At 39.1% G+C, this 12,939-nt stretch overlaps 2 protein-coding genes across 2 annotated transcripts in view; both read right to left on the minus strand.

Moving 5' to 3' along the window:
• Positions 1 to 122: 122 nt before the first annotated feature.
• On the minus strand, positions 123 to 2,166 carry LOC107087012 (tripartite motif-containing protein 16-like). Its single transcript, XM_015378339.1, has one exon. It carries the CDS (start codon positions 2,127 to 2,129, stop codon positions 477 to 479), a length of 1,653 nt encoding a protein of 550 aa, XP_015233825.1. The 5' UTR covers positions 2,130 to 2,166; the 3' UTR covers positions 123 to 476.
• Positions 2,167 to 4,262: 2,096 nt separating this feature from the next.
• Positions 4,263 to 12,939, minus strand: part of fam134b (family with sequence similarity 134 member B) — a 33,195-nt gene continuing 24,518 nt past the window's right edge. Inside the window, exons 4-9 of the mRNA XM_015378340.1 lie at positions 10,360 to 10,477; positions 10,084 to 10,168; positions 9,860 to 9,982; positions 9,512 to 9,582; positions 7,390 to 7,513; positions 4,263 to 7,301 (exon numbers count right to left, since the gene is read on the minus strand). Of these exons, the coding sequence (XP_015233826.1) occupies positions 6,799 to 7,301; positions 7,390 to 7,513; positions 9,512 to 9,582; positions 9,860 to 9,982; positions 10,084 to 10,168; positions 10,360 to 10,477 (1,024 nt within the window). The 3' untranslated portion in view covers positions 4,263 to 6,798. The remainder of the gene's footprint in view (positions 7,302 to 7,389; positions 7,514 to 9,511; positions 9,583 to 9,859; positions 9,983 to 10,083; positions 10,169 to 10,359; positions 10,478 to 12,939) is intronic.

A 12,939-nucleotide genomic window follows, 5' to 3' on the forward strand; every position in this document is an offset into this window, starting at 1 on the left:
AAATTGATTAAAACTTTTCTATCTAAGGAAAACCAGTTGATTTCATGGACTATTTGACTCCAAGACAATCCCTCACACTAAGAATGCTTGTGGCAACAGTGGAGAGGAAAACAGCCCTTTTAACAGAAAGAAACCTCCAGCAGATCCTTAGTGTGAGCGGCCATCTGCTGAAACCGACTGGGGTTCAAGCAGACAGAAGCAGTGATAAAAAAGTTTTTAACCCCACACAAATATATTTCTTTTCTAATCAGTCTTTTAGAATGGAAAGAATACCTAATTAGCACTTTAATGATTTAACTGACATGCTAAAGTTGGTTAAAAAAATGCTTAACATTTTATAAAATGAAAAATTCAACGAGAAAGACATATAGACAAAACTTCAATATTTTCTTCATTTTTTATTTAAACTGCCAAATAGAAATAAAAGCAGCTAGTAAAAGACTGTTTCGATTCACTTGAACTCACAGCCACTAAAGTCAAGTCCACCCGAGTTTACAGAACTCTGCTGTAACGTTGGTGTAGTAAATCCAAACTCCAGCATGTAGCGGCTGAGTGAACGTGGTCTGGACTCTGTGGAGGAGATTCATGGTTTCAGAGACGCTGTAGAAGGACAGAATACCTGCTGAGTGATCCAGGTACACTCCTATTCTGGAGGAAACAGGACCTGAGATTGGGGTTTTATTTTTCTTGTGATAAAATGTGTATGTTTTTTGATAACAATCCAAAGCCCAAGATTTGCTATTACGCCCAAATGCACATTCCCCCCCTGCTCTACTGATACTCTTGTACGAAACAGCAACAAACCCTCCTCTCCCTTTCCACTCCACTTCCCAGTAACAACGTCCAGACAGACTCTCTCTGCTCAGAACCTGGCAACAACCAGTGAATCTATCTGGGTGAATAGAATAAGGCTGATGTTGACTGATAAGTGTGACCTTCCTGTTCCCCTCTGTCAACACAAGCTGTGTGTGTGTTGTGTTTGGATCTAGAGTGATGGTACATGAATATCTTAGAAAGTCGGCTCTGCTCTTTGGGTCTTTTATTTTCTGGTCACTATCAATCGCTGGTGATGAGATGTTTGTCCTTTTCTCTCCCAGAATGTCCTGTAGTTTATCTCTGAGCTCTGACACAGCTGCTGTCACATCCTCAAAGTGTCTCAGAGGACGGATATTGATGAGGGATGAGTGTGTAGACTCACTGAGTGCTGACAGTGAGGGGTAGCTGTGGAGAAACTGGTTGTGATCCTCTGTGTTTAAGAGCTGCTTCAGCTCAGCTTCTTTCTTCTTCAGCTCAGTGATCTCCTGCTCCAGCTTCTCCTGAAGCTCTTTGACTCGACTCACTTCAGTTTTCTGCTGGGATCTGATCTGCTGCTTCACATCAGAGCTTCTTTTTTGGATGAGACGGATCAGCTCAGTGAAGATCTTCTCACTGTCCTCCACTGTTTTATCAGCAGAGTGATTGATGGCCTCCACCTCCTGTTGAAGCAGCTTCACATCTTTCTCTCTGTCCTGGATTCTCTGCTGGATATTTCCTTGTTTCTCCTCCAGCTCTTTCTGCCTCAAAGTCCTTTCTGCTGCAGCTGACACTGTGTCATGGTCTTGATGTTCATCCATTAAACAGAGACTACAGATACACTTCTGATCAGTACGACAGAACATGTTTATTACCTGATTGTGACTACAGCAGATGTTCTCCTGGAGGTTCATGGCCTCCACCAGCTTGTGTTTCTTTAGTGGAGCCACATCATAATGAGGCTGAAGGTGTTTCTCACAATAAGAGGCCAGACAGAACAAACAGGACTTGATGGCTTTCAGCTTCCTTCCAGTACAGAAATCACAGGCCACATCTTCAGGTCCAGCTTCAGGAGCAGCGTACACTCCAGTCTTCTTCAGTTGCTCCACCACAGCTGCTAACATGGTGTTCTTCTCCAGATCAGGCTTTGAAGCAAAAGTTTTCCTGCACTGAGGGCAGCTGTAGGTTTGTTTTAGATCCTCTTTGTTCCAGTGCGTTTTAATACAGTTCATACAGTAGTTGTGTCCACAGGGAATCGTCACTGGATCCTTTAGTAGATCCAGGCAGATCGAACAGGAAAACATTTTAAGGTCCAGTTGTAATCCGTGCTGCTCCATTTTAGTTCTCTGTCACTGTGACTGTTGGAACCGTAAGTAGTTCTATACTTAACCTTCTGCAGGAAACAAATAAAAATATGTGGGCTGACTGGAGATGAGAGGAACAGTAAGAAGAGGTTTGGCCGGTTTTTTAACATTGTTGAACAATTTACAGAAAACATGACCTGTTTATGACTCAGCCTGAATGTTTCAATAATGGATCTTTGCTTATATAATAATTGCTTATGACCTTATTTCAAAGCCTGCAATCATTAGAATAAGATAATTAGCTATATAAAAAAAATGTAAATAGATTAAAAAAAGGTTTCCTGAGACATGGCAGAGGAAGCCAGCAGAACCACATCATCTAAAAAACAGAAATTTGCTCATCCCCAATTCAGACATCCTTTAGTTCTTGAATCCATCTAGACATTTGCATAAAAGTCATGTAAACCAGAAATGGGTCAAACCAAATGCCAACAAACTCCTACCGCACTTGTACAGCTGTTGGATGGCCCCTAGTAAAGGTACTTATGTACCGTCTAGTACCCTGCAGAAGGTGTAGAGTTGGTCCACTGTTTCACTGCTGGGACGAAAACTTACTACCCCTAGAGTTTGGAAAAGTAGCTGGACTTCCTTCCAGCACCCTGGCATAGGCCTTCCTGGGGAGGCTGAGAAGTGTGATAGTTGGAAGAGATCGCTAAATTGTAGGTTTTTGAAAGCTAAAATCTGAGGCTACCCCCTCTGTTTAAGGTTGGTTGGCCTCAGAGGGGGTGACCTCAGATTACAGCTTACAATTCCTCCAATTCAGCGATAGAGTTGATTCCTTCCCGCTATCATCGCAACCCCCATCCCTTTACAGGAGACAGGAACACCTCGCCTGTTCAGCCAGGCCAAAAAATCCCTCTAATGACCCCCTTTCAGAGACATAGACAGGTATGAGGTATTGCAGGCTAACAAAGAACCCCCATCTCTACAGGGCCGACCCGTTCGTCTGGTTCCATTTGCATGTTTTCTAAGCCAAAACAAGGCTTTGTTTTATAATCTATTCTGTAAAGCCTTGAACTCAATGCTGTTTCTGACATTTTGAATTGAAAAAGCTTCCTGGATGGGAAGCGAAACGTCTTCAAACTTGGAAACAAAGTCCAGTGGATTTTTTTTTAAACTTTTGATCGAATGACTAAGACCTGGATGACTGAGCATCTTCACCAGCATATTTCACTCTACTTATTCTAATTAATTATTTTGAGCATTCGGGTTTACAGTGTAGTGACTCTAAACTGATGTTCCGTGTGACTGTATGTGTGCATGGTGTGCTGTCCTGCGATGGACTGTCAATCTGTCCATTTGCCTTTCACCCATAGACTGCTGGATATAAGCACTAGCTGGCCATGACCTTAATAGAAAAGAAGTATGAGATATATTTACCTGCTATCCACCATAACTTAGAATGCAAACAGAAATGTTCCCAACACATTTCCTGTTGTCACATATTGTAATTTTGTATGCACAGAGTGCATACAAAATGAAATTTAGTTTTGTACAGCTTTCATGATATTTCCATTTCTTAAAGGGCAGCAGTTATCAAATGTAAACAGTGTGGGAGAAAAAACACGGTGCAAAAAAAAGATTGAAAAGGAAGTTCAGAGCATTAAATATATATGGTGCAAACATGCAGTATTTTTGGTTTGGTGTTATCAGTGTGATGCAGGATTTACAAAAGAATTAAAATTTTTTTCCAACAGTACAGCAGTCTGATGGCAGTGGGGAAGAAGCTGTTGCAGAATCTACTGGACCTGCATTTAATGCTGCAAAGCCTCTTCCCTGAGGGCAGCAGGGAGAACAGTCGATGGTGGGGGTGTAAGGGGGCTCTACGGGCTCAGGACACACAGAACTGGGATAAAATGTCTTTAATGGTCTTTAATGGAGGGAAGAGGAGCCCCGATTATCCTCTCTGCTGTTCTCACCACTCTTCTCACATTCTTCCAGTCTGGGGCGCTGCAGTCTCCACACCACACAGTGAGAAAGCTGGTCAGAACGCTCTCTATGGTGAAGGTAAACTGTAAATCACTTCAGTAGGAGGTGGTTGAAAAATAAATGCTGCATTAATTTACACAATGAAAAGCGAATACAATATGTATTTATTTTGTTGTAATGGCTTTGCATTAATACAATTTTGTGAGGCATCATATCCAGAACCAAAGTTAAAATATGTTTGTTTTCTTGCTCAAACATCTAAGGTGAATAAACCTTATCCAAGACAAGAGAGATGAAAGAATTTAAGTCAATCATTTTTTGATCAAACTGGATCTCTTTTATTATACATGAACTTCTCTCAATATGGTCATTCTGCTCATTCCCATCCTAAAAGATCTGCCAAATTCAGAATTACCAAAGTGATTCAGACAGATCTTATCATTCCCTCAGCAAACAACAAGCCACAAGAAACCAACACACAAGTGACACTAAAATACTTTAGTTGGATGTTTAAGTATTCAGATATCCATGCACATAATTATGAGACCAGCTGCATGTTAAAGTAAAAGTCAACCAAGCTACAGAAATGTTTGATAATTAAAGTAAGGTACACAATAAACTCTAAAACAGGAAACAAAATGAACAGCATTAGTTTCTCTTAACTTTTCCAATCAATGACACAGTCATGAACAATGTTATCATGTCAGCCTTAAAACAACAACTATGCAGTGATTGTCAAAAACTAATTTGCATCTTTGGAATTCTGGGAAATTCAGCTGAAAGAACTGCTCAAAATGTCATGTGATCTTTGAATGTTTAGTTTGAATTGCTTCTGAGAAGATAAGTATTGAGCGTCCTACTTCCCTTTAACAATAAAAAACAGCTTTGGGTGGTGCAAGTAAGAATACAGCCAAATAGGCCTCCTTCATGCCAGATTAATACCACATTATGAAAGTTAAAGTTAGCTGAAAAACTGGATGGTGTTAAAAGGGAATAGTTTATATCGTTCGGAGTATAATAGAAGAGCAACATACTGTCTATTATGATACAGAGAAGGACCTCATTAATTTGCCTTAAGTTACCCAAAACCTTTCTACAGAGTTTGCTGATGTTCAATACCACTGAGTAGTTTAACAAGATCAAGGATGAAACATGGCTGAAGGTTATCCATGGTGTGGGGTTAGTCCACATCTGCATGGCTTAGATTTCAATGCAACTGAATCAAAACTGAACCAAGTGGCTTCAAACACAATCAAACCCACAATGCTGCACGTTATAGCTCCAGTTTAATTACCATATCCCTCTAGGTATTAAACAATTCACACCCTCCATGACAAAGAAATACCTCAGCAAACTCAGGGCATGGATTTTGGTGTGTGTTGAGTTCAGAGCATAGAAACAGTGCCAACACCTCCAAATTGCACCAAGGACTGGGAGACACACTGAGGTCCCAGCTTCAAATTCAAATTTTCAGCACGTCTAAGATGTACTTTGACCCCACTCCAGAAAGCCAAACCTCATACTGAGGCTGTGAAGCCTCAGGATAATTGATAAAAACTTATACTGTTATTCAATGCATGACTTCTGACTGATTTAAGCACCTTCAACAAGTTTCAAAGGGTTAAAACTAGGATGTTCTGTTACTGATGGTGGTCAGAGGGCCTGTAGGGGCCTGTGTACAGCAGCTTTACTCATCAGTGAGCCACAGGGCAACTGTTGCCACAATGTGTGTGCATAATTAGATGAATGACTAACTGTAGTGTAAAAGGCTTTGGGGTCCTTAGACTTCATAAAGCTCTATAAAAGCACAAGCCATCAGTGTCAGCCAAAGTTAGCTTTAAAATCAGATACGGGCATCCGCCATTCCACCAATATACGCACCTATATAAAAGGCACTGTTTTTGTAACAAATAAGTGAGTATCATTCCTGCAGTATCAGCAGTTCCAGTGCACCCAACAGATGCATGAGTCCTCCACAGGACTGAGGCTGAAGTAAAAATGTTGTTGGTGTGGATGCTTTCTAAAGTTTGGAAGAAGATACTTGAATTACCACTTGCATGCAATGACTTCGCAAGACAGGAGGAAGTAAACTACCGTACATAATGTCTGTAAGCAAGTCTATGGGGGGAAAAAAATCTGTCTCAGTTGGCCTAAGGAGACTTTAAATATGTTAACCAAAATTCCAATATTGTGCATCCTTACTAAAAATTATTCAGCAAAATGTTAACCACGACAGAAAACTTGCTAAACCACCTTTAATATATGCAGTTGATAAACCTCTAAAAACATTGAAGGAAATGTTTTCCGCATTGATTGCTCACGGGAAATGATTAAAAAGTCCAAATACAGATGGTTTAAATATGGCACGGGTGACGGGTTTGAACAAAAGTGCATATCTGCCATTTTTATTCCCACAAACACAATATCCAGTTATTTACATAAAAGTCCATAGTTTTAAGGGCCAAGTTTTGTTTTTAAATGTGTTGATATCTTAATAGAAACTGAATTGTGGGTAAAGATTGCGTGCAGATAAAAGTATCCTGACTAAAATTCTTCTAGAAACAGATTTGTTTTAAATGTATATTTTAGCTCTAAAAGATGAAAATGGTAATTTTTTATCCTCAAACCGAAGGCAAAAGTGACAGAAATTTCCCATCTCATCTCCGAATGTCCTCTGTGACTGTTTAATCGTCCCTCGCAAACGTTTAGCCGATTACTGACGCCTGAGGAGTTTAGAGAGGAATCCAGAAGAGGCTGGTTTGTCGGTCGCAGCCGGTTCCTCCACTTTGGGCTTTGCCTTCTCCTCTACAGGCCCCAACTCCCCTTCCAGTTGCTCCAGCTCAGATTGGTCTAACAGCTCAAAGTCCTCCACATCGCTGTCCGACTCCTCGGCTAGCTCCAGCAGCTGGGTGGAATCTGGAGGCCTCGACCGCTCTGGGTCTTCATTCAGAGCCACCAGGCCGACCGCTGCTTCTATTCTCTCCTGAATTGCAGCTGTAACTACAGCGGTGATAACGCTGTCAGCCATCTGTTCCAGGGTGCTGTCAGCTGACCGGTCTTTCTCCGTGACAGAGGCCGATTGTTTTGATTTGACTTGCTGAAGTGGAGGTAGGGAAAGGTCAAGGCTGAGGTCATCATCACCATTGGTTGTTGTGCCATTATCAAGGGATGGGAAATCTGGGAGATCAGCAGTAAATAACTCTTCTTTATCAAGATCTGAAAAAGAAAATGTAGGACCAAGATATGATTAGGAAGCAAAGATTATCCAGTTAGGAAAATCATCAATTAACCTGTTATTTCTCACCTTCTGAGTTCTCAGTCTGGGGAGTGTGTCCCTCTGATAGGTTAAAAGTGCCGTTATCCGTCCATGTCACATCAGACACTTCTGTATCTGACACAGACATTTCCTTACACACTGTAGAGTCGAGCTGGTGAAACACACACACACGCAAAAATCCCCCAGAAATATTACCTTTCACAATAAAAAGCAGCGTCAAGCTGTTTCAGAGCTAGGCTTAATAATTGGAACTACCAAATCAAATGCAGAGTTTTGACAGGTCTGCAGATGCATCAGCTCTTGTAACCAGTGCAGAAACTCAGAATGCTTATTCTACAGTCACTTTATTGCTGTAACTGAATGTTTAGAGAATTTATTTAGGCCGCAGTAGGCGTTAAAATAAAACATTAACCAAACAAATTCAACTACAGCTCTGTGTCTGTTTTCTTTTTTTGGATCCAGCTGCAGCTACTCTTTCCTGAACATCATTCTTAAGGCTACTGGTGCCATTAGCTGTGTGATTTCTTTTTATCTTTTTGCTCAATGCTTCTGTTTCATATTTTTTTTCATAGGAAAAGTTATCCAAATTATTTGGCACACGTCTCCTGTGTTTTTGTTTGCTTCTGACATGATAACTTTTGTTGCCACAGTCTTTCTGCCTGTGCTCATAACTCCTTTCTACACCATGGTGACCCATAATTAGCCTTGTTCTTCTGCATATTTCTAGTAATTCCTTCCCACTGTCGCCTTAAAATAGCTCAGAATGAGCAACAAAGAAATCCCCTCATCATGACTGCCATACTGCAACTTTAGCCACAAGAGGGCGCTTGACTTAAAACGTCCAGGTTTAGCCCACTGATCTCTATTTATAAACTGGATTGCTGATAGGCAAAAAAAAACTGAAGTCACTTGCCGGCAATCTTGGTAGTCCCTACTTTAATGGAGTCGTGCTATAAAAATGCCTGTAATGTAACGTAATTACCATAACAATGTACACAAATGTACATCTTCAATTTAGCACTTTTGGCTCATCATCAGATAGTGTGCATGTGTAATATTGTTGATATCTGAATACGTATATTATGCTCCATTATCACACTTATTCTGTTGTGATGTATTTGTATAATATGTTATATTACATTATTTATAAACTTAATGGACTTCATACTGACTATGCAATGTGATGTGCCCATTTTTTTTTTTTACCATAAATTACAGTCATCTTCCAGATACTATGAAACAGCAGGTGTGTGTCAAAGCGATGAATTTATCTTTGTTTTAAAAGTCTTAAGCACCCCTGAAAATGAGAACATCAACGTTGCTCGATGCTGTAGCGCCAATTTGTTTACTTTTCGACCGTTGTAAATAGGGAGTACCAATATGGCTGCCGGTGACTTCACAGCACTGTGTACTAAATGGCCTATCAGAAATCCAGTGAATAAATAGAGATTACTGGTTTAGACCCACTTATAGGGTCAGTTATGCTAGACATGTACATTATGTGTGGAAATGAGGCACAGGAACACATCCTCTGCAGCTTTTTATTTTTCGTACAGTTTTTCGCCTTATAACTAATATTCTGGCCAACTCTAGGTGAATGTTTATAACACAAACTGCAACCTCACAACACAATATGCAAAAGTAGAAAACACAGATATTTCCAAAATACAATAAGATGGAAAGACTACTGCCAATAAGCCAGTCATATTGGTCTAAATATGAAAAAAAAATAACTTTTTAAAAAAAATGCATGCAGGGTGCAGTAAAATAATATATTTTTATATAGTACCGGCAAGAATTTGACCCCTTATTGTAGTAAAACCCCAAATAAATTGATTTATGTAACTGTATTTAAATCTATAAATTTCATGAAAATCCAATAGCATGTATTTGTTTCAAAGGAAGTGTTTTCAGTCTTTATAAATAACATTTTTGAGTTAAGTCTGTTTTAAATGTCCCATTTTTCTAATATCATGGCTAAAAAGTATGTAAAGGTTGTATAAAAGTAGGGAAGAAAACTCTATGACCTCACTGGAGGTTTAACAAACTGTCAGACTTAATACAATAATAAGGGGTAAATTGAATTAGTTATATTGGGACCCTTTTAGCAAACAGGATTAGATTAAGATGGTTGAAATGAATTACAAACCTTGGGGAACATGGAAGAAAGGTCTGATTCAACATCCTTCATCTCAGTCTGAGTTTGAATTAGTCTCTTGTCTGGAAGTAATGAATTGGAAAAAGCAAGATTAGGTCCAAAACCATGTAATTGTGTCAGTATTTTTATTAACATAAATGAAATACGTATTTACATAGATATGCTAAAGCTAAATATGGGGAGTTCAATCAAAAATCCAGTTCTAGGACTTTTACAAACGAGGACACTTTGGATTTAAAATATCTTATCTAAAAAGTTATATAATAGATAAGGGTTGATTTAAAAGAAAGGATATAATTGTCATAGTTCCAGATATCTCCCACATTGTTTGATATTTACCACGGTTCTGCTTGATTTTCTGAAAAAAGTGACCAATGCCGAAGTCCAGCTTCTGCAGAACTGGCTCCAGCCACAAGCTGATATCTTGAGATGAAATCAGAGGCCAAAGGAAAATACTCAGCACTGCATAAAAAAAATCATGATAATAAGGGATAAATTGTTACATAGTAAAACAAGAAAGGGCGTTCCAAAAATGAAAAAGTGCCAAACGTCTCTTTACTCACCTATGATATAGGAGATTATGATTCCTGGAATGTAGCGTCCTAAGACAGCAAAGAATGTGCACACACTGCAAACCAGCAGGCAGAACTGTAGCAGGAAAAATTAAAGAATGAAAAATTCCTCATGCTTGGTTGTTATGCTCTATTTTTGTTTATTGCAGCAGATTTAAACTTTGTTTCCTTTCTGTTTAACTAATCCCAAACTCAGTCTGAGTCTTACATCTCAACTGAGTTAAGCCACACTGTCTGTAATTAGGTTGAGTGAGTTTTCAGCCTTACCTTTCCAGGATTTTGCTGTTTAAAAGCTGACGTCTCCTCTAGGAAAAGTCTGAGGGAGTCTCCGAGCTGAGCTCCAGTTCCAGAACGGCTGTCTGGACCAGAATCAATGAGCTCCCAACTAAACAAGGAAACACAGAAGCCAAACATTAATGAAAACCCTCAAAATGTACAAATCTGTGTTTGGAAACATTCAGAAACTGGAAGAACGAAAGTAAGAATATACAGAGGTAGATGTCCAAAACAAGTATATTTCTAATTTCTATTTATACAACTTTAGTATAAGTTTTTTAGTTATTTTATTATATTTGTATCCAAGCACCTAAAAACGGATCAAATTTGATTTAATATTTGTAAAAGATGTTCTGATCCTAAAGACAAAAATATTACACAATGACAAAATATTTGTTTAAATCCTTTTTTAACATTAACGTAGTGATGTTATTATTGCAAAGATGAATTAGTAGAGGCATGTCCCCCACCACCAGCAAGGGGTGGCGGGCTGTTGCAGTTTGAAGGAGCAGAAATCTGTTGGTGTTACAGTCTTGGTTCTGCTATGTTTTCTTTTGTGTATTCTGTTTTACTTTGCTCCATGTTTTTCTAGTTTTTATTTGTTGCCCTCTGCTGCCCTCTTGTGTTCTCCTTTTTCCCTAGCTCCTTTCCTGTTTCTGCTCTGTTCACACCTGCTCCCAATCTGCTCGTTAGCCCTCTCTTTGTTTCAGTCTCCCATAAATACACTTCCTGTGCAGTTATTCAGTGCTGGTTCTTTGTATAACTTCCTCCAACTTCTCTCTGAGCCTTCCTCCTCATGATAGTATCCCCACTGATGTCTCCATGGTTTCTGGTTTGTTTTGACTTTGTTTTCATATTTTGATTTTTTGATTTTGGATTCCTGGTTTCTGGTTTGTTTGGACTTTTTTTTTCCTGTTTTGGTTTTTTGGATTTCCTGCCTCTGTGTTCAGTTTACCTTTCATCAAACCCAAAAGAAAATCACCTCTGCCTCCCTGCCTCTGCATTTGGGTCAACAAACGGCAACCAAATCCTGACAGTTGGCGGAACAGTCTTTTTTTTTAAAGCAGAGTCCTCGATGATGATTGGCCATGGCAGAAGGGTGCACAGGGCTGATAGGCAAATCTGTTTTCGTCAATATTTGCCATAGCTCAATGTAATATCTGCTCAGCTGATAGGATATAACAATATAATATCAAAGCTGATGTGGAGACAAGAATTACTAATTGCAGATAATTGAAATTTTACTGGATACTGTCAATATTTGATAAAATCATTACTCCAGGAAACTTATGAAAACATTTAAACTACATCTAAAACTAAGTGAGTGTAACTTGTTCCTCCCTTTGCTGTCATTTCTACAGTTGAGTCCATGTTAAATGAAATGTCACCACCTAAATTTAGGCATGGCCCATAAAACAACAGGAAGATGATTGTTAATGCTGGAGTCAGATGGGAACAGCGATGAGACATAGCTTTTTAAACGGTGGCACTGCTGGACATTTAGAGCCTGAAAAATGAGATGCCAAGCATAACTTCCCGACTTGCTATTTTAAAATTAACTATAGATCATATTTTACATAAAGTAGAGTTGTGACTCACATGTCATCTATATGGGAATAAAAATATCTAAGAGAGTAATGTTTAAAGCATGTTTCCTCTCTTAAATCCATGTGCCACAAGCTCAGTCCTTTATCTGTCCTTGTTGTAAAACCAGCACATCTGAGGTTATAATACTATCTCAGTGTTGTAATGTGCAATGATCTATCATTGGAAGAAGTGTTGGTCAGATGCAGAATTTATCTGTGAAATTAATGTTTGACTATTTTTCTCAATGTAAATAAAAATAGAATTAAAATCAAGAGTTGTCACGCTTCAGCTTAGAAAACTATGATTTGATATACATTAAGAGGAGAAAAGAGAAAAATGACCTCGAGAGGTTCATATAAATAGCTGCAGGAGTAACAGAAAATACCTGCATTGTGGTTACTGCACAGGCCAGTTATTGTTATTGGTTTTAAGGCTTCCAATCTTCCTTTAAAACTTGTCAAGCTGTTGTTCTACTAGTGGCATATGACTCAGCAGCGTTCATTACATGAAATAACAGCATACTAAATTTAAATCCAGCTGAGGATGGAAACTTCCTCCCCTGTGTGAGCAGCTGTCCTGGAAAACAGCAAACAACTGGTGTAAAATCACCATGAAGATCATGTTGCAGCAACAACAGAGTCATCTGCTGTTTTAATTGGAACAAACTGTATAGACTTTATGAGGTTGTTTATGAATAGGTGAGGATGTTTGCATAAAATGTTAATTAAAAGAAAACTAGCAAATTCGATTTGGCAAACTTGCTGCGTTCATCATGAATTGTTCAGGTTGCAGAAAATACAGTAAATATTTCCTGTGCACTTTTATCACTCTGAAGCATGTCTGCTTTAGCCTAAAAAGGGATGCTAAGTCATAATCCATCCATCACCCATCCATCCACCCATCCATCCATCTATCCACCCACCAATCCAACCTTCCATCCATCCATCCATCCATCCATCCATCCATCCATCCATCCATCCATCC

The sequence above is a fragment of the Cyprinodon variegatus genome, unplaced genomic scaffold (genome assembly GCF_000732505.1).
Source record: "Cyprinodon variegatus isolate N-32 unplaced genomic scaffold, C_variegatus-1.0 Scaffold170, whole genome shotgun sequence".
NCBI classification, from domain to species: Eukaryota; Metazoa; Chordata; class Actinopteri; order Cyprinodontiformes; family Cyprinodontidae; genus Cyprinodon; species Cyprinodon variegatus.